Source organism: Cylas formicarius, unplaced genomic scaffold (genome assembly GCF_029955315.1).
Source record: "Cylas formicarius isolate icCylForm1 unplaced genomic scaffold, icCylForm1.1 PGA_scaffold_6__28_contigs__length_40554024, whole genome shotgun sequence".
Lineage (NCBI taxonomy): Eukaryota > Metazoa > Arthropoda > Insecta > Coleoptera > Brentidae > Cylas > Cylas formicarius.
Genome location: NW_026844347.1, coordinates 4,203,012 through 4,229,172, shown reverse-complemented (window position 1 = coordinate 4,229,172; position 26,161 = coordinate 4,203,012). Strand labels below are relative to the sequence as shown.

Here is a 26,161-nt window from a genome sequence, read left to right as displayed (position 1 = left end):
ATTTTCGCAACAATTTAAGCTTGGTATGTATAATACGTTACACTGTTTATGTAAATTTTGTAAATAAGGACCACATAACGTCTAGCAGAAAAAGTGGGTGTCCCTCCAAAAAGTATCGATCTACCCCTATAAAACTTATTTTGGTTAATAAATTTCTTATTTTGCATTTTTTTTTCTCGTGTTTAGGTTCGATGACATTTGTAATTTCTGAAGTAGTTTACATTAATTACTAAATTAAAACTTTTTTAAATGAACATTAATAAAGAACAGATTTTAAAATATTTAATTGACAATAAAAAAAGTAAGAACATAAATTAAGCCCACTTTCATGAAATGCTAAACCCAAAATTAAGAGAGTTTCTTACACTTTAGTGTTTGAGTTTGTACTAGTATGTACCAATTTCTAGTTAGTTATGATATAAGTGAAAAATTGCTATTTTTATTAATAACAAAATATTTTTTAAATAACATTTAACGCCTTGATTTATAGAAACTGTGCTCAAAAATTCATGATTTCTTTTAAATGAAAGAACGGAATGACTGCGACTTCTTCAAGAGATTGACTTATTTTAAAATTGCGAAATTAATTTTCAAAAAGGACAAAGTTAATTATCCATGAGAAATCTAGAAAATAAAAAATGTAGATAATAAAAGTTCAACAGACCGGCGATTTTTTTTTAATCTAAAAAAACCTTTTGTTAGGTGCTTTAAAGTACCATATAAAAAAACATCATTTTTTTAATTGAATTTAATTACTAATTGAACCAACGTGGTTCAAATTAATAACAGGGTTTATAATATTTAATTACATCGAGATTGGGAGTGTTTCTTATCTTAGCCGCAGTGTTTCTTAGGTTAAATATGTCAAAGACAGAAAATTTGGTGGTGTGGTAGCCTGGACAATCGATCTAGACGATTTTTCAAACCGATGTTGTAATGGGCCTTTCCCACTACTGCGTTCTATAAATCGAGAACTGAATCGCATAATAGACAGTTCAACGGTGGAAGATTGTGCAAAACCACCGCCACCATCCACACCCGCGCCTCCAGAAGTAACAACCGGAATTGATTCAGGTAACTGTTCGACATTATCTTCACGACAGCCTAACAAAGGTATAAGCAAGAGACCCGCAAAAAATGTTCAGATATAAAAAATAACGATCTGTTAAAAAAAAGTTGCGAATAGTAGTGTATTTCGATATTCCATACAGGGGCATCGGAACACGACCATCATACGGGTACGAGCGTAGCGACGTCTGCGGAAACCATAATGACATGGTGGCCAACCTCATCAACCGAGAATTGGTGGAGTAGGCCATCTAGCTCATCAGTAAAACCATCTACTAGTCCTTGGTGGACGACAAGTTCTACCACTGCTTGGTGGACAACCACGACAAAGGTTACAACATCGAAGTATGTCTTGTCCACCTTTACTTACTGGCAACTGATAACATTGCAGTAAAAAAAAATTTCAGGCCTTCCACAACTTCACGAAGACCGCCAACGGCCGCGCCAACCCTTCCTAACCACGAACCACCAATTAAGAAAAAATGTCATCCTGGACAGTATCTCCCAGACGACAACAACTGCAACGCATTTTATCGGTATAGACAATATTATTATCGCGCCAACATTACAAATTCATAGTAAACTATTTGTTTTTCAAAGATCTAATTATTCTTCCAAAAGAGAAATTAATAATGATTTTTAGCAAACGGAAGAAATCATACAATTGAATAAGAAAATAACTTCATTTTATTCTCATTTTAACAAGTCGATATTTCCCTCAAAATATATTCACCAATAAAATCGAAGCAGAATATTCCTATTTTAATTTTTAAAATTCTTATTAAGATTAGAAAACAATCATTTCCACCCTAAGAGATAGATATATCGACAGATAGAGTTAATTGCTATAACAATGAAAACAAATCAAAACAGGCAGAAAACCAGCTTTCAAGATGTTTTAAATAAAAAATGTATTGGTATCAATTGACGACATTAATGTTTCAACAGAGTTGTTATTAAAAATTAGTTTCTTATTTTTCATATTGTTATCGCTTAGGTGTGTAGGTGGAGAACTCCAAAAACAAGTTTGTGGCGGCGGTCTTCACTGGAATAGAAACAAAAACACGTGTGACTGGCCTAGCGCCGCCAAATGCAAGGAAAATTGTTAGTATTCTACACTTAACGCGTGATAATATTTTCCGTATTGTTTTAATTAATTGGATACTGATGTAATTGTTACCGATATTGCAGACATTCAGCCGACCACTTCTGCCTCGGAATCTAGCGAGTACAGTTTAAGCATATCGCCTTATTCCGAACATCAATGTAACTCAGGATCGTATTACTCCCATGAAGATTGTGGACAGTTTTACATTTGCGTAAATAATCATTTGGTTCCACAAAATTGTCCGCCGGGGTTGTATTGGAATGTTGACAAGGCAAACTGTGACTGGCAGTTTAACACTAATTGTACAAGAAGAAAAGATTGGGAACAGTTGGAATTGCTAGTTGACAACAGTACGTAAGATTAATACAAGTATAATATTATCACTTGAACAGTACCTAGATGACTTTGTTACATAATGTAGCATTACAGGAAAAAAATCTTAATGCAAATTTCACAAGACAGTGGTTTCAAATTTTTTAAATTAGTAGAACTTCTTCCATACAAGGTCCATAATTGTTGAAATTATATACAAATATATATAATATATAATAATATAATATATAATAAAAATTGATAACACTATACATTTTTAAAATTAATGCTCTTAAAAGACAAAATTAATGATGAATTACGTTAAGATGCGTGCCCCTGGTAATACGATGAAAAGAAGGACTAGAGCAAAAAAGTCAAAAAGCATTTTTGATTAAAAAAAGGCTGACAAAAATATTTTATTAATTTCACTAATGATCAGTTTAGAAACATTTCTGATTAAAACTTAGGTACAAGTGTGGTACTTCACATTTATGCGCAGTGTGGTAATCGGTGCGATTTTTCACTTCGAATTAGAGCTTCTTAATAAGCCTATTATTATTAACGATATTTTACATTGTTAAAAATATTTTTTTCCAATTTTTTTTTAAGTAATAAGAAACGTGAAGTTTGTGATTGCATAAAATATTAATATTATTAATTTGAACAAAAATTGTGCCAGATTTATTTGATTTTAATTAATTTGTAAATATGTTTAGTTCAAAGATAAAAAAAAGTTTTTGAAAAATCACTAACATTTTTTCCTAATTGCGTTTTTTTATTCTTGTGCAATGCTCTGCATATACCGTTTGACTTGGAAAAATTCTAAGTGTATCTGAATGGTTTTCCAACATGCACCAACTTTCGACTTTCTGATGGAGCAATTGGTAAAATAATGTTGCACACTTAAATTACCATACAGGTTAATAGAAAAGTTTTACTAAGGATTTTGTGTCTATTATCTCCTTGCAGTCAAACAAATGACACAAACATAGGAATAACTGGAACATATTATTTTTAAAATTGAAAAACTTAATATTTTATCCCTAATTTTTCGAATAAACTTTCGCAGGTTGTGAAACTTGTTGGTATACTTCTAGATTTCTCTGACATCAGGTAATAACTCTGTCTGAATTGACGCCGCGTTTGCGACAACTTTGCAATTGCAACAGTAAAAAGAAATTCTTATTCTTAGTTCATTTCCCTTAATGTCCTTAATTTTAACAGGTTACTTGAGCTTTATTTTACGTCTCGTAAAGAGTAAAGTGGAGAAATTAAAAGCAATGATATAAACCAATAGGAACGTTTAGGACACAGGTCTATGTTTTCAAACAATTAATTTTAATTTTTATTTCCAAATACTTTTCCTACATTTTACAAAAAAATTCAATAAATTCGAGAAATACAAAATGATTTGTGATCGTGTAATTTGAATATAGCTTCTTTTGCCCAACACTAGTCATGGAAATTAACTAATGATTGGGATAATAATTTCAGGATATCAACCCTATTCTGCATGCGATGAAAATGCGTTCGCCTCGTTCCCAGGAGATTGTTCCAAATACATGCATTGCTTGTGGGGTAAATTTGAGGTTTACCAATGTGCCCCTGGATTATATTGGAGTGACGTTAGTGCTTACAAATATAATGCCGTTAATCGATAAGCATAAATTATATTATTCCTTTAGAAAAATAAAATATGCGATTGGCCCATTAAGTCTGAATGTCAGGAAACCGAAAATGATCTGTATCCAGAGCCCAGCGACGATGATCCTAAACCAGGAACTAATTTACCGACGACCACTTCCCCTCGATCAACTACAGAATGGCAATATCAACCGCCTTCAACTAGCGAACCGGGAGAAAACCCTTGGGAGTGGCATCCGCCTATACCACCCACGTCCGAAAAACCTCCACTGCCAGAACCACTCAAACCATTTTCGGATTATTTTAAAATTGTGTGTTACTTTACCAACTGGGCTTGGTACAGGCAAGGCATTGGTAGATACTTACCCGAAGATATTGACGAAAACTTATGTACCCATATTGTCTACGGATTCGCGGTACTAGATTTTTCTAACTTAATAATAAAACCTCACGACTCGTGGGCTGATTTTGATAATCGTAAGTAAATTATTACTTAATTTTTTCACAGAATAGAATTACGTAGTAACTACATAATGGGAAACCTAAATAACGATGTTTCATTCTTGCAAGCACTATGTACCGGGTGACAAGATAATAATGCAAAATACCAATATTACAATGGTAGCGTAATTTGGATTTGTTGCACACATAAGTGTAAAACTGTTAAAATGCTTTTTAGAAAACTGAAGCAGCTGTCGATATGATTGTGGTATATTTGAATGTCTTCAAAATATGACATTAATTTAAATCAGCTCTTGTGTAATACAGGTAGTTTTCGACCACAGTTGCGAATCGACGGGCAAATTGTTAATATCTGATTGTCAGTGTTGTTCTAGCCGAGCCTCTTCCCTCTTTGCAATTGAGTTCTACCACTTTCCGATTAAAACTCAATTTGGATATCGAGCTCTCCTTGAGTCAACACTAATGGCAAATATTATCAATCTATCGGCAGCTTTATCATTGGCAAAATGATTTTTGATTTTTACTAGTGTACCCAAGAAACATATATTACGATGCTTGTATAATTCAAGTAGTTGTTGACATGTTGTTAAGCCTTTTTTAAAATTTTTGATCCAGGCATATTGTTATGAATGGAAGATTATGAAATTATGAAATTTTATAATCAAATCCTGAAAAAAGATAAATAATATTAAATACCGGTATAATAAAGATTTTTTAAAATTTTATGGTATCTAAATTTTCTTTATATATATATATATATATATATATATATATATATATATATATATATATATATATATATATATATATATATATATATATATATAAATAGATATCAAAATATGGTTTCGCTTACAATTTTCAAAGATAAGATGAGTTTGATGGAGCAGTAAATTTAGTTTAATGTAAAATTAATTAAGTCCTTTAGGAAATGTTAATTAGAAAAAAAATAACTCACTTCCTACCACTTTATTTTAATGGATGCGTCAAAACTGTTAATCAAAAATTACTCCTATGAAGCTAAGGTTTAAATAATATAGTACATATTTTTTTGCTACTACTACCAAACTACTACTCCTGGCGACCAGCTATGAATATTATTTCCGACATAGCACTTTGCATTTTTATCTGGCCACCCTGTATGACGTTATTGTCTACAACGCAAAAAGTAAAGTAAGAAAAAAAGATGATTTTATACAATTTCTCTGTTACCATTTCCTGATTATTTTACGCTTTATAGAAGATATAAAAATTTATATATATATATATATATATATATATATATATATATATATATATATATATATATATATATATATATATATATATATATATATATATATATATATATATATATATATATATATATATATATATATATATATATATATATATATATATATATATATATATATATATATATATATATATATATATATATATATTCAAAAGTAAGTAAAAACTATACTAAAAATTAAGTGTTCGCTAGAAAAAAAAAGTTTTACATTCATTTCAAGATGTGTGTGGTACTGATTTAATACATAATAATTTTAAATTATGTACAAATGTGATAATGAAAAAAATTGTAATTCATGTAATTTTTTTTTTCAATTTTTTCGATGGAAAAGTTAGGAGTCGTGAATTTAGAAGTAATGACTAAGTTAAGTTCGTAAAAGCTGTCATAAAAAATATATCTTTTCCAAATTTTTATCAGTATCATAATAATAAGTCATCTAAAACTAAAAACAAGTCATATTTTATTACTCGATCGAAAACATTCTGTACAAAAATCCAAGGAGAAAGTAATAAAATGCATGTTTCTGTTATTCTGCATCCAATGCATATACTTTTTGTAGAGTTTTACAAAAGAGTCGTTGCCTACAAGTCAAAAGGCGTAAAAGTCTCGATAGCAATAGGTGGATGGAATGATTCACAGGGTGATAAATATTCTAGACTCGTCAACGATGCGTCAGCTAGAAAACGCTTCATTGATCACGTCCTTAAATTTCTGGACAAACATGGTTTTGATGGATTGGATTTGGATTGGGAATATCCAAAATGCTGGCAGGTAATTAATACATATAAGTTTCGTTAACCTTAATCTCACAGGTTGTTTTACATTAAAATAATCCCATCGACAAGTTTAATGTTGTTATATTTTCCCAATGTTATCCCATGTTAAATCCACAAGCTCTGTTGCCATACCTTCTCGGTTATTGTTATTATTGTAAAGGTTGCAGTTTTTGCAATTTTGTTTAAAAACGGTTTCACAGTTTTCACAGTTATCATAGCTCACTTTCAATTTGCGACACAGGCACATTGTTGGAATCATAGTGAAATTCAGTGATTCAAAATAAATATATGACTATATTACATAAAAATTTTTACTAAATCTTTGAAATATATCTGCTCCTCTCTATTGTTTTTACGGTAATTATAATACAAAAAAGAAACATACTAATTAAACGTTTTGGTGAACTAACAAAGGAGACAAAATTTTTTCTTCAGCATGAAGTTTACTTCTTAAAAATATGCACATTTAAATTGGACCCTTACCATTGGTATACCGTTAAATTGCTAATTTCGGTATTAGTTAATATATGCACTGTTTCTATAAACTTATGTTGAATTTATTTGTTTTGTAAAAATAATTTTTTTTGCCACAATTATAGGCTGTGAACAGTGCGAAACGCATAAAAGAAATACGTAATAGTAGAATTGTTACACTTGACTCTTAATACGTTATTTAGTATTGATTCATTCATTCAAAACAATTAATTGATAGGGCAACTGTATTATGATCATATTGTCCAAAGCCTATTTGTTCAAAGTTCAAAATTTTAATTTTTTTAAAGAAGGCTCGAGTAAAATATCAATTGTGCTATATTTTGGAAACCTAATTCTCAATTCTCTTCAACAAGGTGGTATATTATGTATTATGTATTATAATATGTATATTATTTTATACAACTTACAATTTTATAAACACTTAAACACATAAAAGCTTTAAAAATATTATATTTAAACGATTAAGTTTTACGTAAAAAGGTACTTAAAAAATGTTTTCCTACGAACAAGAAATTTTCCACAGAAATAAATATATAATTGGACCAATTCGCACTGATACCTTTTCTGGAATAAAAGAATAAATTAAATACATTTTACTTAATTTATAGGTTGATTGCTCGAAAGGTCCCGATTCGGATAAAGCGTCTTTCTCGCATTTCGTCAGAGAACTCAAAGAAGCTTTTATGCCAAAGGGATACCTGCTGTCAGCAGCTGTATCACCTAGTAAAACTGTAGTGGACCAAGGTTATGACGTTCCCGTCTTAGGACAATACTTGGACTGGGTGGCAGTGATGACTTATGATTTCCATGGACAGTGGGATAAGAAAACGGGACATGTGGCACCACTGTATTATCATCCCGATGACGAAGTGGACTTTTTTAACTCGGTAAGAATTATTTTAAATTGGAAAAGAATTGTTCAATCTGCTAATTGCCTGATACTAACGTACTGATATCGCAAATGTATATGCAACATGGTTATAAATTTCTTCTAAACACGTAAACACGCATCTCGCTGCGTTCAACTTGTTCCTAAACAAACTCGTGTAGTTTATAAGACTTGTTGCATAATTGCTATTATTAGCTAATTATTTGGTGAATCGGTTTCCTTTTCTTGGGCGATAGTGGGTTTGAATAATGGCTACCATCTCATGGCACACGTTGGATAAACTATATTTAATTATTATTTTATTGTATTTATTATTTATTAAATACCGGCTCCGCTGTGCTCCGTCCGTGCCAAATAAAACTCGTGAATAAAGTAGCATTTATATACTATAAATAAACTATTATACCGGCAGCAGGTATCGGGAATTATAAATGTATTTTATATATGTATATTTTGACTGAGTTTCACTGTTTTTGAAATATTTTATATTTTCTGTCCCAAATAATGATTGCAAACCGACGAATATTTGTTATTTTATTATTAAAATTAAGATTTAAAAACCTTCCCAAAGAAAAATGTAAACAAATATTCGTCGGAAAATTATAGATGTATTTTATATATGTATATTTTGATTGACTTTCACTGTTTTTGAATTATTTTATATTTTCTGTCCCAAAAAATGATTGCAAACCAACGAATATTTGTTATTTTATTATCAAGATTAAGATTTAAAAAAATTTCCAAAGAAAAATATCAACAAAGATTTTGTATAATAACAATGGAATATCCAAAAATATATTGCGGTAGAATTCTTTAGATTCTCACCAATATTATTAGTTTGCATTTTTTGGGAAAGACTTTTTGAACGTTCTGGTAAGACTCCAAATTAAGTTAAAATTATTGAGGGATTTAGCCAATGTTCTTCATTTGTTGTTTGAAGTTTTTGAATAAATATGATGAAATATGAAATGTGAATATGAAATGTGGAATACGAAATACTCTCTATTATAATTACTACTAAAAACATACAATACCATCCCTAAACATCTAGTATTTTATTGTCAATTTACTTGACACACGTGCGAGCACTCTTGCGCAGCGTTGAACATTAAACACATTAATTTAGAATAGAAACAACTTAATCTATACTAATACGAGTATTTTATTGTAGAATTATTCAATTAATTATTGGATCTCAGAAGGTGTACCGAGAAGGAAAATTGTAATGGGAATGCCTTTGTATGGTCAATCTTTCAGACTGGAAGATGAAAAGAAGAACGGATTGAATGCCAACGCTCCAGGACCTGGTGAAGCTGGTGAATTCACAAGGGCTGCCGGGTTTTTGGCATATTATGAAATTTGTAATAATGTGAAAAACAGCGGGTGGACTGTTGTTAAAGATCCGGAAAATCGAATGGGACCTTATGCTTATAAAGGCAGTCAGTGGGTAAGTCAACATAATAATATCCGGAAATGTATAAGGCAATTTCGTTTTGTAAGAATTTTAAATACTATAAGCAGTTAAGCTTATAAAGTAACAACATTAGTAAGGATTGAGATGACTATTTTGCCGGTAATATGTGTCAACCTGTGAAAAAGCACATTTTATGTCACTATGAAAATCTGTAACCAACTAATGAGGTAAATGATATTCGCAGAACAATACTTATTAAATATAAAGTCATGTCAGGTGATTATAAAAGTTATAAATTGTAATTTTCTGAGATGTTTTAATAATCGGCCCTCAAAATATTTGTATAAGCATAGTCTTTCCTTAAATTATCAAAATAACTTGCTTTCTATGAAGCTTTTTGTTTCATTATGAGTTTATACTCCTGCTACGTAATTAGTGAGAAATCTGGCGTTGCGGATTAGAGCCTCTCGAATAGAAGTCAATTTAATGTCTCCGGATCGGTTACAATGGAATTTGTGGCAAAAGCACGCATCATCAAATAACAGTGTTTTAGTTCTGACTGAAGACAATATAGAATTGAGTAATAAGTTCGTTGCCGTTATTTCAGATACAAAACTGGCATTGTCCCCTATCTTGATTTTGTTAATAGATAATACTCTTAAACTTATTAAACTGCTCTACTTTAAACTGGTAATTAAGTAAATTCTCTTCTGTTTTTTTTTGCCCAAATTACTAAGCGTTGCCAAACTTAACGGAATGATATCTGTTTAAAATTATTCTATATTTATATATCTGAATTATCCATAAATTGATATGTGAAATTCATAGTTCGATCAAAATAATCAAAATCTTTGTTTAGAAAATGTGCCTTAACAAATTAAATAAATTCATTGATAAATTGCGTATCAATTTATAGAAATTTTTTTAAATAATCTTAAAATACTTGTTTATTAATAAGTGCTCCCTTTCTGGTACTGGAACGAGTAACATAACGTGTTATAAAGTAAGCTAATATTTTAGGTGCAGCATTTTTGGATTGCATCATAACTATTGGTGGGGGGGGAGGTTTATAATAAATATTATTAATATGTGGGATTACTAATTATTATAAGTAGTTTAATATTTCTAGGTTTCTTATGATGACAAAGAGACAATTAAAATAAAATCGAATTACATCAGAAAAATGGACCTCGGAGGGGGGATGATATGGGCGTTGGATTTAGACGATTTTAAAAACAGATGCGGCGAAGGACGTCATCCTTTGCTAACCATAATAAGAAATACTTTAGCCGATCCTGTCTCAAAAGATGAATTGATTGGTATAACAGACGATCAGTCGATTAACAGGCCGCAGCAAGACATCGAGAATGAAGAACTAAATGTTTATAATTCTGCAACAACGGAACATGCAAGTACAACATATGGGTACATTCAAGAGACCCAACCGATCGTAGATCGTAGCAGTAAATTTAAAGTCGTTTGTTACTTTACGAATTGGGCCTGGTATAGGCAGGGAAGAGGAAAGTATCTTCCTTCAGATATTGATGTAGATTTATGCACACATATAGTGTACGGATTTGCTGTGTTAGATGGTGACCGACTGCTTATTAAACCTCACGACACTTGGGCTGATTTTGATAACAGTAAGTGTACAGTAAGAAAGCATTAGAAATAAAAAAGTACAAAATATACTAGATATCCTATTTATGAAGCTAACGACAGTTATTACACGAATCAACAACATACGCAAAGTCACTCTGATATTGAAAACGGGACATGGCACTTTGCTGAAAATTTGGTCACTTGTGATTGTGATTGTAATTTTGTAAATGCGACGAGTTATATATTGATCCATTTATATTTCAGTTTCTGGTCGTTTTCGTAAAATATTTCCCCATAGCAGTTTTCGAGATGTTAATTATATTCCACATTTTTCGGCTGAAACAGACCCCCATTTAAATTCTTACTGCTGGGTTACAGAATGTTTGTAAAATTATGAATCTTCTTACACAAAATTGGACTGAAGACCTTGTTTATTATGAAATATTAATAAATCTACGATAATTATTAGAATTAAAAACGATTTCAATTCATATATATCTCTAAGAGCGAGCCGTAAAATTAATGAAAAAGTGACAATAGTTACTGCTTTGACAAACAAATACTTTATTCACGAGATTTAAAGGAAACCAGAATCCACACATAAAGTTTCTTCAGAATTCTATTTGAATAAAATCTTAATGAATTTTTTGTTTCTTTGTAAATCTCCTTTGTACAACATTTATTTGTCAATGTAATGACTATTGCCAACTTTATATAAAATAAGAGCAAAATGACTATGTATATGTGTCAAAAATTCGTTAAAAAACTGCATGAACTGATGTATAGGAATTAAAAATATGAATTGAAAGTGCTTTAAATTATCTGGCAAAGTATTTCGTAATAAACAGGGAGTTCTATTTTAAAAAAGAATTTGTTGCCAATTTTGTGTGAGACGGTAAAACTAGAATTTTGTGAACACCTTGTTCATCGTCGAAGTTATTACTCTAAAGAGAATTAGTACTTAGGATACTGGAAAATAAATTAATTAATAAACTGCCAAATTTGGGATTTTCGGACATTATAAAAAAAATAATTGTAAAATAATAGATCTTTCATATATGCCAAAAGTTACATAAAAAAAATGCATAATTGCTTTATTAGTTCTTTCTAAGATAATATGTTGCTTCTCACAAAACTAACCAAAACTAATTTGATGTTTTGTCTTTCTATTTAATCTTGAAAATTATGGTTGTTAATTTTTGAATGTTACAGTTAAACAAATTTAGCATCTTTATTGCCCCGAACTCTCTAACACTACGATGTCATATCGCTGCAACATCTCCCCAATAACCACTATTTTATTCGTTTCATTATTGACTCAATAATTGCCTAAAGTGAAAAATATTAATAACTGTGGTAACAAACTGTTTAAAAAAGTTTTATCTTAAAATTCGCCTCCTTGTAGAATTTTACGAGAAAGTGACAGCATTGCGAGCCAAAGGAATAAAAGTACTAATTGCTATCGGGGGCTGGAATGATTCAGCAGGCGACAAATACTCCAGGTTGGTGAACGATCCATCCGATAGAAGCCGATTTATTACTAATGTTGTCCAGTTTATCGAAGACAATAACTTTGATGGTTTGGATTTGGACTGGGAATATCCTAAATGTTGGCAAGTAAGTTATCGGGTAATCAAGAAAATTTGCAATGTGCTGTCTAAATACTGAACGGGATTGTTTATCTTTTAAAAATAGTTTTGAATAGCGTTCCTTTTGAATTAGGTCGATTGTACCAAAGGTCCTGAGTCCGACAAAGCCGCATTCGCCGCATTTATTAAAGAATTGCACAATGCGTTTTCACCAAAAGGGTGGCTTTTATCTGCAGCTGTTTCTCCAAGTAGAAGGGTGATCGATGGCGGTTACGATGTGCCAGTTTTAAGTCAATATTTAGACTGGATTGCAGTAATGACTTACGACTACCATGGCCAATGGGATAAAATAACTGGCCACGTAGCTCCAATGTACACTCATCCGGAAGACATCGATGCTACTTTCAATGCTGTATTGTCATAAATTAACTTTGAAATTGTATTTTTCAAACTAGTCATGTTTTTTAGAATTTCACTATTCATTATTGGATTGAAAAGGGTGCTGATCGGAAAAAGTTGGTTATGGGAATTCCGATGTATGGTCAGTCCTTTTCATTAGCGGATAATCAAAATAACGGACTAAATGCTCCTACGTACGGTGGTGGTGAAGCAGGGGAAGATACCAGAGCGAGAGGATTTTTGGCCTATTATGAGGTAAAATTTTTTTCTCTAACCAAAAGCAATTTTCACGTTTTACATTTCTTCTCGACGTTAACTTGGTCTTTAGAAATTTTCGTAAGTTTGCGACTACATGATCAAGCGGGTGCACTGCAGTTGCACTGATTTGATTTTGTAAAGTTGTTATGGTTGACTTATATATGCCCACATTAGTGGTACTTGAAGGTTTGCATTACCAGTTACGGATTATTTATGTATTTTATCTAAAAAAAAACACTAATCCAGTTCGAAGAAGAAAGCGTGGAAGACAAAGATGAAGCTGCAAAGTCGAAGATGAAGGGCTAAGCTCGATACCATCTGACTGGAAGAGCAAAAAGGGTTGAAGCGGGAAATTTTAAGTGATACTACTTTTGCTATCTCCAAAACGGTAGATTAAATTGGACAAAGGTCCATTCAACACTATATTACAGTGTTCCCAAATTCTTTTTAGTTTATCAAAATTCAAGGTGCAGTTCATTTTCGAGACACAAATGAAAAATAACAATAATTTGGCAGCACTGCGTTGAATGTGCGTCAAAAAAGGTTTTTTTTTAATTAATCGACCAGTACTGTTTCTGTTTTGGAGATAGCAATATTGGTGTTACTTAAAACGGATACCTTGTATATATATTAAGAGATTTTTGGGGCCGTAGCAGTTTCCCGATTCCTTTGTGTTAACTCTTTTTTGGTGTTATAATCGTTTGATTGTAGGTTTTAAGTTTCCCCTGCTTCGTCCACTTCGATATTCCAGCTCCTTCTTTCCTGATTGTCGGATGATAAGCTGCGATATTTATATTCGCAAAAAAGTGAACCTGAAAAAAACAGGCACTTAAAATATTGTGTTTAGGGTTGAATGGGTGTATAGCACATTCATTTAACCATAGTTTACTGTGAAAAGAGATTAGCTAATGATTTTTTTTTATTTCAGGATCCTATTTGAAAGAACTTTTAATTGCTTTTCACGAAATTTCATGATATTCGAATACCCGTGTCTTTTTAAAGGCCCATTTTCATTTTAATTAAATAATTCTGTACATGTGCATAGTACATTAATTAACTAGTCCCAAAAATTTAATTCAAGCTATAGGGTGTCTTTTTTTATTCGAAGCACATACATACGGATAACACATTTTCTAGCTAAAAAAAATATTTAAGTTTTACATAATACGCGTAGAAAGAAAACCAAATGTTAAGATAAATTCTAAACGTTATTGTTAAAAATGGGCTTGCATTTTTAAATAATTTTCACTTTAGATATGTACCAATGTAATTCAGAAGAAGTGGAACGTCGTCCGTGATCGAAAAGGTAGGATGGGCCCTTACGCTTATTTGAGAGACCAGTGGGTATCATTCGATGATATTGGAATGGTAAGGCACAAATCGCAGTACGTTAAAGCTATGGAATTGGGAGGCGCTATGATATGGGCTTTGGATTTAGATGATTTCAAAAATGAGTGCAATTGTGAAGAATATCCTCTACTAAGAACTATTAATAGAGTTCTCAGAAATTATTCTAAGCCGGCACCCAAGTGCGTGTTAGGTGGACAATATTCGCCAGAATCTTCTACATCCAGCTCGTTGGCGCCAACTTCCACAACCTCGCCTGTACAATCTACAAGTCTAAGTTCATCTACAAGTCCAAGTCTATCTACAAGTTCCAATATACCATCCACAACCATCAAGCCAGAGCAATCCACATACATGACTCTTTCATGTAATGGAAGGTTGTTTTTATCGGACAATACAACATGTAACAAGTATTATGTATGCGATCAAGGTCAATACTTACCACAATACTGTCCGGGACCGCTATTATGGAACGTGGATCATTGTGACTGGCCAGAAAACACGATTTGTAATTTGCAGAAATCAAATCTATTTGCTTCAAACGGAAACGATCTTTCTGAAGTTAAACCGAAAAATTCCGCACTTAGCTGGTCAGTATCGAGTTACGACCACAACAAATACAAAATAATTTGTTACTTTAGAAATCGAGCTTCGCGTAGGTAAGAGTGATTGGAATTATTGTTTTTCGAAAATGTTCCACTACTTTCGATTCCAGGCAAAATCGTGAGGAATTCTCACTGGCAGATATCGATCCTTCTATGTGTACCCACATAAATTACGGTTTTATTTCCTTAGACCCGACGTCTTTAAAAATTACTACCGACCTGTTAGTTGATGTTAATGGCGGTAAGTTCACACACAAAACCAACACTTTTCGTTCTTTTGTTTCTGAATATACGTGCATTTGATTCTATCGAGAATGAAGTATATAAAATCGTATTTTAACATGCTATCTAAAGTATTGTTATGTTTTTGAATCAACAAAAATCGTACGGGTTTCTGAAACGTGAAACTATCCAAAACTTAATCTAACAAACTATATTTTATCCAAAATAACAAACAAAGTAACACAGTTATTTAATTATTCACGGTGTGCCAAAATTAGTTTGTCAAACTATAGCAGCATTTCTACAGTTTTGACGTATTAGCATGTTAATAATTTTGGCATGCTGAATATAATTTTAAAATTGTAAATGTCAAATTTTGGTCAGGGACACAGGTAACAGAAACTGTAATGACTTTTTAGTGGGTCGACTTTTAGACTTCTGTATTATAAAATCGAAATAGTTGTGTTCTGTTACGAGAAAAAGGTACACTTAATTGGTTTCGGTAAGATGGATCGGTTTTTGACAAAAATAGATGTCAAAAATACATTATTTAGGTTTGGAACCAACGTTGTGATCATCCTATTTATTCATCAAAGATTGAAAAGAGTTCGTGCAACGCAGACAGAGCCGGACCCAGCGCATTTGGTCGCGCGTCTAGTATAAATAACATGCTCTGATATGTAATGCTGATAAAAAAAAATTAAGTCAATATCTATCAAAAGTTGAATGATTTATTTATTCATTTTAGTGGCAGATCTTAAAGCAGAAGGCGTGAAAGTCTTACTAACAGTAGGAGATTCAGTTGATCCTGCGGACGATAGGTATTTTAAATTGGTGATCAATCCAGGTGCAAGAGCCACATTTGTGTCAAATATTGCTGAGTACATCGAAAAATGGCAGTTCGATGGTTTGGATTTGAACTGGCCATTACCTAAAAACGTGCAGGTACCACTGATATCAATTTTACATTTACCGAATTATTCTTCAACGTCTTCGGATAATTCAAAACTCATCATTAGAATATTTTTCCAAAAAAAGCATTTCCTCCAAATTATTCACATAAATTTCGGTCCTAAAATTTATTTGGATTTGTCAAAAATTAAAGCTTTAGTCTTAATTTATTTATGTGTAACGTGTGACGTGGGTGTAATCTTATTATTTTAATTACAATTTAATTTAAAATAAAAAAAAAAATTATGATCACTGCAAAATTAGATATAATAAAAAAATAATTTTAGAATTCCACACGCCAGTACCTGGTTGTTGAAGCATGATACGGTATAGTTCAAACTATTTATTTCCACAGTTAATCTGGTGGCTTGACAAATAATGACCAAAAATAAAACCTCGAATGGGAGGAAGGGTCTTCCCTATAAACTTTTAGTCTAGAACGCTTTGTTTAAAAGATCACTAATTCAACCTTTAGAATGTTAATTTGCCTTACTTATGCAGAAAAAAAGGGGTGCCAATCGATTGATAGATATAGGCTGTCCCATTTTTAGTTCCTTTTTTTTTTAATAAATCTGACCGCTATGTCCAATATTTTTCAGTCGCAACCCATAATCGGGAAAAAAATTAATTTAATTTAGTTCTTAGCTTCAATAATGAATGTGTTCACGGTGTAAATATTTATATATGTAGATTGTGTATTTTTTAGGTACACGACCGTATCTCAGACTGTCATGTTATTTTAAGGCAAATACTGTATTTAAATTTAAGTCTCACAGTGCTTTGTTTCAACATAAAGGCTAAAAAACTTTGAAAACAAAACTTTTTTCATAAATAATAATCTATCCGATTCTGTTGATATTTATTTAATAATTATTATGATTCTAAGGGGACTCAATTCTAGAGGCCAAATACACAACAACTCTGGAAATAAGCAAGGCAGCGGTTAACAAAACAAGCAATAAACCTTAATTAATTTAATTTAATTTAATGTGGGCTGTGACGTCATACATTACGAAACGAGAGGGGTGCATTTTCGCTACAGAACTCTGCAGTTTTCATCATTATTACTGTCTCTAATATGTTTTTGAGAGGATGTTGATTTTTCGACCTTTCCCCCCATGCAATACTAAATATTTTTAGGTGGACGAAAGGAGTTTAAGGGTATATAAAGAAGGATTTTCAAAGTTAATAAAAGCACTACATGAAGAATTCAAGTTCAGAAAACTTCTTTTATCTGCAGCAATTTCGCATAGCGAAACATCTTCCGTTGCCGAATACGACACTTCCACTCTAAACACTTATTTGGATTGGATTTTAGTGATGCCATTTGGATTTTATGGAAACCGTGATTCCCAAAGAAACAACATTTCTTCTCTCGTATATGCGGTAGGTGTTACAATTTGATTTATTTAACTTGTGCAAATAAAAACCCGAACACATCTTACAAAGTCCATCTTCGTTCATGTGGAAAAATGGAATCTCATTACAACAGTCAGCAATTAAATTAAAGCAAATGAAAGGAAACAATATTTGGCGACATTGGTGTTGCATTTCTAATACAATGTTGAAAAGTTGAAAAACTTTTATTTTTTAGTAATGCAAAATTGGTTTATTATAAACAATAATGTGGAAAATTATTAAAAATCTCCATCGCAAATATTCGTTATGGTATCTGATTAAAGCGAATAATTGGATTTTAATTAATTAATTAAATTTTAAATAATTAAAACTAACAAACCATATAGCAATTTCATTTAATAACATTTTTATTTTAAAAAAATGAGGGCTGTGGCGTACACATTAACTGTGGTATTTTAAACTTTAGGATATTTAAAAGAAAACTGTATCCATTTACATTTGACTGATATTATTTTCGTTTTTGGTTAAAAAATTTAAAAGTTAAGAAGAGTTTGTCCTGTATTGTTAGACTCGGGAAGTTTTTACCTTTATATAACAGGTAGTATATATTTGGCGTACCTTGTTCTACATCATTGTTGGGACGTTTTATTCTAAAATCGATTGAATTCGAATTTTGAATTACGACAAAATATAGATAGTCCATGACCGTAACAATGTGATTTAAAAAAAATATATGTAATTTTAATATTTTCGTATCTAGAACTTTTTAACAAACTACTGGATAGAAAAAGGAGTTGACAATAGAAAGCTAGTTATGGGAATACCATTTTATGGACGGTACTTTACCATAACGGAAGATCTATACAAAAAACGCACAGGTCTTAAGCATGTCGACACAGTTCAAGCTGATGGATTGCAACTTTTGCCATTTTATGAGGTAAGGTACTGCATACTCTATAGAAAAAAATATTCTTAAATGGTACTATAAAAGGATTATCATTCAGATTCGACTTATCTGATGTCCATCGTAGTTGTACAATAAGACAAAGAAAACAAATAATGTTATAACAAAAACCATTTATTTATTTGCAGATTTGTCAAAAAGTACAACAAGATAAATGGCGCATCAAAAGAGACCCCTCGGGAACTACTGGACCACTCGCATATTCAAATGATCAGTGGATTTTATATGATGATGTGAGCGAGGTCAAATCAAAGGTAAATTTGTTACTGCGTTACTATACAACATTACACAATGCTTTCCATGCTTTCGGGGACGATTAGGGTTAATTTGATAGGATAGGTCGTGGAAGTTTAAGTTTAAAATCGTTTAGGTTTAGAAATTATTTTTTTATTTGAAAAATAATTTTAAAATAAATATAACTGTACATAAAAATAACTGTATCACCATTGAATTCATTTTTTAAAATTTGGATTAAAAGTATTTTAATTATTTTGTAGAATCTACTGACAACTGTGAACCGTGAATATTGAAACAAGATAAATGACACATTCCGAACAAAAATGAAATAAATAACCAAAAATCCAAATTAATTTCACATGCATGAATACTTCTAAAAAATTTAATACATGTTTGAAAAATGAGGTAGTTGGTGAGAACCAACAAAATTCAACTTTCTTCTGGTTAATGTAAAAACTTTTGGAAATGTATTTGAGTTCTACGAATTTATAATTATCTTTGCTTTTTTTATATGTATGTGTTAATTACAGGCACGACTTATAAAACAACGTGGGTTGGGAGGAGGCGTTGTGTGGGCGTTGGATCTGGATGACTTTGAAAATAAATGTGCTTGTGGAAAATCGCCTTTATTGCGAACATTAAAATCGGAGTTACAAGGCAATGCGGACAGAAATACGATTGAAAATTGTATCTAAAAAAAGAATAAGTGTGTATACAACGCAATAAATTGGCCTTATATGAATTAGATATTGTTGTTACTGCTTCACTACTAACTAGATTTAATAACTTTTTTTCGCTTGGTTCAGGCCTACAAAAACCTTAATTACCTAAAAATCAATTAATCAATCAACTGGGAATTGTTATTTAATGTAACAAGTTCAGAAAGTATGTACCATAATTTGGGATCATTCAACAAAATTTCGCTAAATCGAAGCTATTAAAATCGAACTCAAATGCAATAAAATTTCGAGATGTGTTGCCTACATACACAAAACAAAACACTAAAATGATTTAGAATAGCATAGTAGCTGTGTATGTCAACCTACGCTCTAAAGTACTATGAAGGACTAAAAACAATGGGACAAATCACAATATTAATTACAGCTAGAGGTGCCGCGTTCTTCGATTTTTTTTAACAAAATTGGCCATCCTTACGTTACATGCCAATTTCTTAGCATTATATCGATCAGGTTTGGTTAGTTTCGGACCTGGTTTCAAACATCGGAACAAAATAATATATATCTAAATACATTTTTTACCACTTATTTTCAAATACTTCCGACAATCATCTGTCAAATTTCACGCTTGGCCGAACTTGTCAGTTTTGTCAGTCAAGTAAAACCAACAAAGACATGAAAACCGACTGAAAAATAAAAATAGGTACAGAAACTTTGACAGGCGATGTTATTATCTTTCTTTCGAGTTCGTAATCCGAGACTAGGAACCAGTTTCGGGCACAGGTAATTCTGTAATAGATTTTTAAACCCTATAAAATAGGTTTCACATTTTCTACTTAACCGATTTTATAATGTAGAATGTGTATAACTAATAGATTATCCAAACTACAGATTTTACGAGTTAAGTTTAAAGTTTTGGTTAGCTTGAAATTCATATTTAAGGAAATCCATACGAAAAATTTGAATAAGTGAAAAATGATGCCGGTTCCAAAAGTTATTAAAAAGCACGTATTTTGTCATGAGGTTGAGTGTCAGAAACACAGGAACTTAACAACTATAATGTTCCCGTTCGAAATGGTACTGAAATGGACCAACCCCGTACCTCAAATGTGCAGTTCGTCTAAGAAACTTAATATGTCGCCAAATAGCATTAGCAAACCGGAAGCCCGTAAATAAACCCATCAAGTTGTCCGGATTTGGAACCAAAAACTATTATATGTACGTATACAATATACCATATGAGACATTAACAACAATATTTCACGTCTGCTAAAGACATTAACATTATCACATTACCATTACCTTCCGTTGCTCCAGTCAAGTGTCTTTGTGACTAAGGCCGATTTAAGCTAATCACGCAATCAAATTTCTAAAATTATGAAATTCTGACGTCATTGAATCTTGAAAAAAAATAGCAAATCTCGATGACGAATAGTTTACGAGGTTTACACGTTGATTTGACCACGTACAAGGTACAAGTGTACAAGGTATGTTGGTCTTGGACGGAAATGCAAATGAAGCAATTATCATTTTGTGAAAAGGATATAATTAGAGAGATCATATATGATATAAATATCCGAAATTCAGAATTACACTTATTTTAGATACTAGTTTAAAAGGGTAGTCTTTATAAAGTGATAAATTTATTTTTTGCAGTCCCTGTTCTAAAATAAAACCTTAGCTTCGTTATCCACGGCTGCGAGTCACACGGATGATATTTTGACGTTTGTCATTCACGTCACACGTCACTCAGTGAATGTAGACGTGCTGTTTTGCAAAATCATGCCCAAAACTAATGGTCGTGGTAAAAGTATAGCACGCAATACTATAATATACTATTTAACACTAGTATAACTTACACACTAGCGACCTCATTGAACTGTCGTAGTAGTAAATATGTTAAATTTCAAGTTAAATTTTCTGTTATCTACCCTGAGAACGATTTAGCGGTACTTCCCGTGATATCTCTGGATATTTTCAACATTTTCGCAACTCATGAAATTTATTTATATCGTGTCATTTTAAGACGTCAACTAATTCATCTGCGAAAAATAATTCAGCAACGAATTAGCCAGTCGGAATTGCAAATTTCACTCCAATAAATGTTCTGCTGTGTCATGGTATGTATGTAATTAAATAAATAAAAATTATTTTTTACTGGCGTGTGACGCCAATTTCAAAGTGGAAAATGGCATGTGCCGATGATGGCATGTTTCGTCTTAAAGTGAGAGAGGTGCATTTTTGGTCAAATTTCAGGTTCCGTCTTGATATTTTTAATTTAGAAATAGTTTTTATTTAATTCAGAATGAATATATGTATATTTAGTTCACCAGTATAAGAGCTTGCTCGCGACGGTAGTAAATTAATGTATTTTGAATAACGCCGTAACGCCTGAAAAAAAAAAGTTAATACTTAAATTAATTAAATTAATGTTGGTGGGGGCAATCCGGCTAAAATATTTTAAAGATGGCGGAATCCGAATGTATAATGGAAGGGGGAGTCAACTTTCTTATTTTAAATTGAACACCTTTTTTGGATTCCCCCGAAAATTCTGGACATATTTTGTGTATATCCTAAATTTCACCGTTTCTGAGATATTTAACATTTTATCAGTGGAAACTATGGAAAATGTGTATGGATGAAATTTTATTTTTAAGTAAGATTCTGTGAATTGATAACTTAGATAATCTCGTTTCCAATGTCCTTCTCTTACCGACATTGCAAAATATGCATCAAAATGACCGAAAACAACTATTTCAATATTTTCAAACGAAGTTTTTGAGATTTTCTACAATCTGCTTAACTCGCATAGGTCATGGTTTCTGTTTTTACCAGTAACACAAACGTATCGCATGCTATGGTCAAAACATTTTCCATAAATAATAATCAAATTTAAATAATCCTCGTATGTATAATTATTTAAGCGTATCAGCATGGTTAGAGATAATATTTTATATATAGCAACTGTCTCGGTACCTCAGATGATTAATTGAAAGTTAAGTGCAGACTAAGTAAAAAAATGAACGGCAATATCTCGAAAACTATAAATATTTAAAATAAACAACCTGTCGAAGAGTAGTCCTAATTTTTAGTTCCGAACAAGATAGTTTTATAAAGATACATTTTTTCAACTTGTTTATTTCTTGTGGTCAATATTTTGTATGTCATAAAATCTATAACTCATAAATTAAAATTAGTTTATTTATTAAAGAAATTTTTGTTAGAGAGCATGCATACATCATTTTTCACATATCATATTCCTATATTTTTTTCAAGTACATGATTCTTTGAAAATTATCTAATTTTATTGTAAAAGTCGTATACAAAAGAAAATTTTTTGAGATTAATTTAGGCACGTGGGAGACTTGAGACAAAAATGTCACGCCAAAACCCTTTGAAAATAGAAACGTCAATACTTTTATTATAGTTGGAAAGCCAGAAAAACTTTCACTTATTAGTCTTGAAGGTAGAGCAAAAAAAATTTTTTGAGTGGTTAAATACTACAATTGTAATCTATTAGATTATCAGAAAAATTCCTTGGTAAAAAAAATAATAAATTCTATACATGGCACTATTTCATTAAATTATGATTAAGCTTTCTCTGTGGAGTGAAACAACAATATTTGTCTTTTCAGCACCTTCATATCTAAAAAAGAACAAAGTGGGCAACTAAAGTTGTCCATAAGAGAAGAGAATACTGTATTATGTATCCAAATATAATTTCAAGCAATTTTCCTTGGTCTCATATTTGGCTTACCTTATTTAATTGGCCATGCTGCACATCACTTTGATTAGCCAAATCCATATTGTCACTGTGTAAAATATTAGACATTAAACAATATGTACTGTAATATAACCATTTTGCAAATAAGTAGTTCTAAAAAAGTAATAATCAGGTGCTACAAGAAAATTATCAAGCTGTGTATTTTGCCTATAGAGTTTCTTTAAGTATATACATATATAAATAAAAAAAAGTTGTCACATAATTTCATAGTGATGCTAAACATATTCCTAAATATACAACAAAATATTTATATATTAAGCATTACTAATGCATACCAGATTTTGAATGTGCAATTAGCCACTGTAAAGTAATGTCAATATTATCTTTTTCCTTACACGAAATTGAGTAGCAGCAAATTTCCCTGTCTTGAATAGCAGACAGATTCCTGCAACAAGAAAAACCTGAAATAGTATTTTTTAATTGATAGTATAAAATGTATTTTAAAATTAGCAAAAATTGAATTTTACAAACAAAATTACATTAAATTTTAACAATTTAACAATGCGCGAACTTTTTTGTTAATGGGGATATTAAAAGCATATTTTAAATGCCTTCTGATGATGCAATTTAGTGGTGTAAAATATATTATAAAAAACATTTTTTTTAGTACTTTATCTCAGTAAAAAGCATATCTGAACATGCATATATGAAACTGGGGTTCATTTCAGATAAAATCACCCCTTAAAATATATACTCTCCATTTCGAGACACTTCTAGTGATGGGACTGATCAAATGACTCTCAATTGACCACTACTTAATTGACTAGTCAAATTCAATCAAAATGTTTTAAGAATGGTGAGGTGGCGATATAATGGGCAATATAAATACATAAATATAAATGTCATTGCATTTTAAAAATTACTTACTAAAAAAATTGATGGGCCAATTCCACAACCCTAGCTTCCACAATTATTGACAGCATTAAATTAGTTTACCAATTGGTTTTACCAATTATTAAAATAATCTCTGTCTAAACATTGCCATTTGCTATATTTATGAGACAAATAATAATAAATAATAACAATAAATATGTAATATAAATAAATAAATAAAAAAATAAATGAGTGACTGGGTGAGATAAAATTAAGTAATCCATATAAAGAAAAACATATTTACATTCTTTCAATAAGACCATTTTCATCTAATGCTTGTGGTTTATCACGTTTATTTCCGAGAACTAGTACTGGTATTCCAGCAAGTTGAGGTTTATCTAATAAGCTGTGCAGTTCATTTCTAGAAGCTTCAATTTTATCAGGATCTGCTGCATCAACCATATATCTGAAAAACAAATTATTTCGTCCATAAAGCATGAATAGTCACATTTTCAGGACAACACAATTAAATTAATAGTGCTTACATGATAGCATTGACTCCCCTGCAGTATCTTTCCCACATAGATCTGAACCTGGGCTGTCCACCAATATCCCAGATCTTTATAGTTACATTTCCCTTTGTTATTTTTCTCATGTTAAAACCGACTGTCGGTATCATATCCTCACTAAATTGACCGGACTAAAACTAGTTGTTCTGAATATACAGTTTAAAGTTTTAAACTCAAACTAACAGCAATAACATTAACAAAAGTTGTTTTTCCGGAATATTGCAATCCAACTAGCGTCAATTCCATTTCTTCTTTCCAAAATAAACTCCTAAACCAATCTAGTATTCGATTCATTAAAGCTAACATCTTGGTGGCTTAATCTTAAAACATACAACCCCCACAAACAAAAACCTCTACCTGTCAGACATAGAATAATCTCTGGCAACTGTCACTATTGGGCTGTCATATTAACGATTTGTGTGACCGTATTCCGTTCCTATTCATGGTTACGGTTACTTTTTATTACGCTGAGCTGGGGTCAGTTTTATCAGTGCGCAACTACTAAAATTGAAGAATGTAATGGTTAACTGGGAGTGTGATATATCACGGTCCATTGAATCAAGAATTCGAATCAGTATTATTTCTCTGGATTTTAAAAATTTTGAGCTTTTAAAAGTGACAATAAAGTTAAGTCGCAAAAGATAATTAGTCAACAAATGAATTAAAATTTCGCTTTCATAAGGGATATGTTAAAAAGCTTAAACGGGTTATTCCTTGTTTGAAGTAAAGAACACTTTGTTATATAAACGTTTACTTTTTATCATAACAACGAAAATAGATAGAATAAAATATTACCCTAGTATTACAGTTATAAAACCACACTCTGTACATTTTGATTTTTTTTAAATGAGTCAATGAGTTAAATTAGACTACCCCTATCATTCTAAACTATATTTAAGTGGGCTACTGTCACTTCTTAAGGTTATTGCTTTGTTTGATATGTCCATGCGTGAGAATTAAAATCTCGTTTTTAACCAATGAACTTGCTGTATTCGACAACCAACATGGCCACTGACAGATCATTAAAGTTTGCATGAGTTACGTGTGTTAGTCAGAGAAACACTCTTTTAAAAAACTTTAATTTGTTTAAAGAATTTTATTGTTGTTAAAAACGGGAACAATTTATAACAACAAAAGCGAGTTGACTGCCGGAAGTTAAGAACAGAACTGACTCTTTCGTCTCAAAATTATCTTAACGTTAAGTTGCATACAACTGCATAAACGGAATAAAGCAATTATAAATGCATACTGTGCGATTAAATTATACTAGGGTAAGCAGTTTATTGGCATGTAACTCATGCGTATTTTCTCAAAATATAC

General features: G+C 31.3%; 2 protein-coding genes across 2 annotated transcripts in view; one reads left to right on the top strand and one right to left on the bottom strand.

Annotated features, from left to right (window-relative positions):
• LOC132704192 (probable chitinase 10) overlaps window positions 1–23,449 on the top strand; it is a 31,485-nt gene extending 8,036 nt beyond the window's left edge. Inside the window, exons 9-29 of the mRNA XM_060674071.1 lie at window positions 855–1,074; window positions 1,212–1,413; window positions 1,476–1,604; window positions 2,066–2,172; window positions 2,260–2,526; window positions 3,983–4,113; window positions 4,174–4,609; window positions 6,451–6,662; window positions 7,771–8,049; window positions 9,223–9,498; window positions 10,595–11,108; window positions 12,473–12,684; window positions 12,790–13,068; window positions 13,125–13,310; window positions 14,568–15,319; window positions 15,376–15,506; window positions 16,236–16,432; window positions 17,579–17,824; window positions 18,558–18,734; window positions 18,890–19,015; window positions 19,529–23,449. Coding sequence (XP_060530054.1) covers window positions 855–1,074; window positions 1,212–1,413; window positions 1,476–1,604; window positions 2,066–2,172; window positions 2,260–2,526; window positions 3,983–4,113; window positions 4,174–4,609; window positions 6,451–6,662; window positions 7,771–8,049; window positions 9,223–9,498; window positions 10,595–11,108; window positions 12,473–12,684; window positions 12,790–13,068; window positions 13,125–13,310; window positions 14,568–15,319; window positions 15,376–15,506; window positions 16,236–16,432; window positions 17,579–17,824; window positions 18,558–18,734; window positions 18,890–19,015; window positions 19,529–19,693 — 5,244 coding nt within the window. The 3' untranslated portion in view covers window positions 19,694–23,449. The remainder of the gene's footprint in view (window positions 1–854; window positions 1,075–1,211; window positions 1,414–1,475; window positions 1,605–2,065; window positions 2,173–2,259; window positions 2,527–3,982; window positions 4,114–4,173; window positions 4,610–6,450; window positions 6,663–7,770; window positions 8,050–9,222; window positions 9,499–10,594; window positions 11,109–12,472; window positions 12,685–12,789; window positions 13,069–13,124; window positions 13,311–14,567; window positions 15,320–15,375; window positions 15,507–16,235; window positions 16,433–17,578; window positions 17,825–18,557; window positions 18,735–18,889; window positions 19,016–19,528) is intronic.
• A 133-nt stretch (window positions 23,450–23,582) lies between these two features.
• On the bottom strand, window positions 23,583–25,228 carry LOC132703571 (ADP-ribosylation factor-like protein 8). Its single transcript, XM_060672913.1, has 4 exons — window positions 25,025–25,228; window positions 24,818–24,972; window positions 24,577–24,738; window positions 23,583–23,844 (listed from the first exon to the last, which is right to left on the bottom strand). The coding sequence occupies exons 1-4, from the start codon at window positions 25,145–25,147 to the stop codon at window positions 23,724–23,726; spliced, it is 561 nt and encodes a 186-aa protein (XP_060528896.1). The 5' UTR covers window positions 25,148–25,228; the 3' UTR covers window positions 23,583–23,723.
• Window positions 25,229–26,161: the final 933 nt, after the last annotated feature.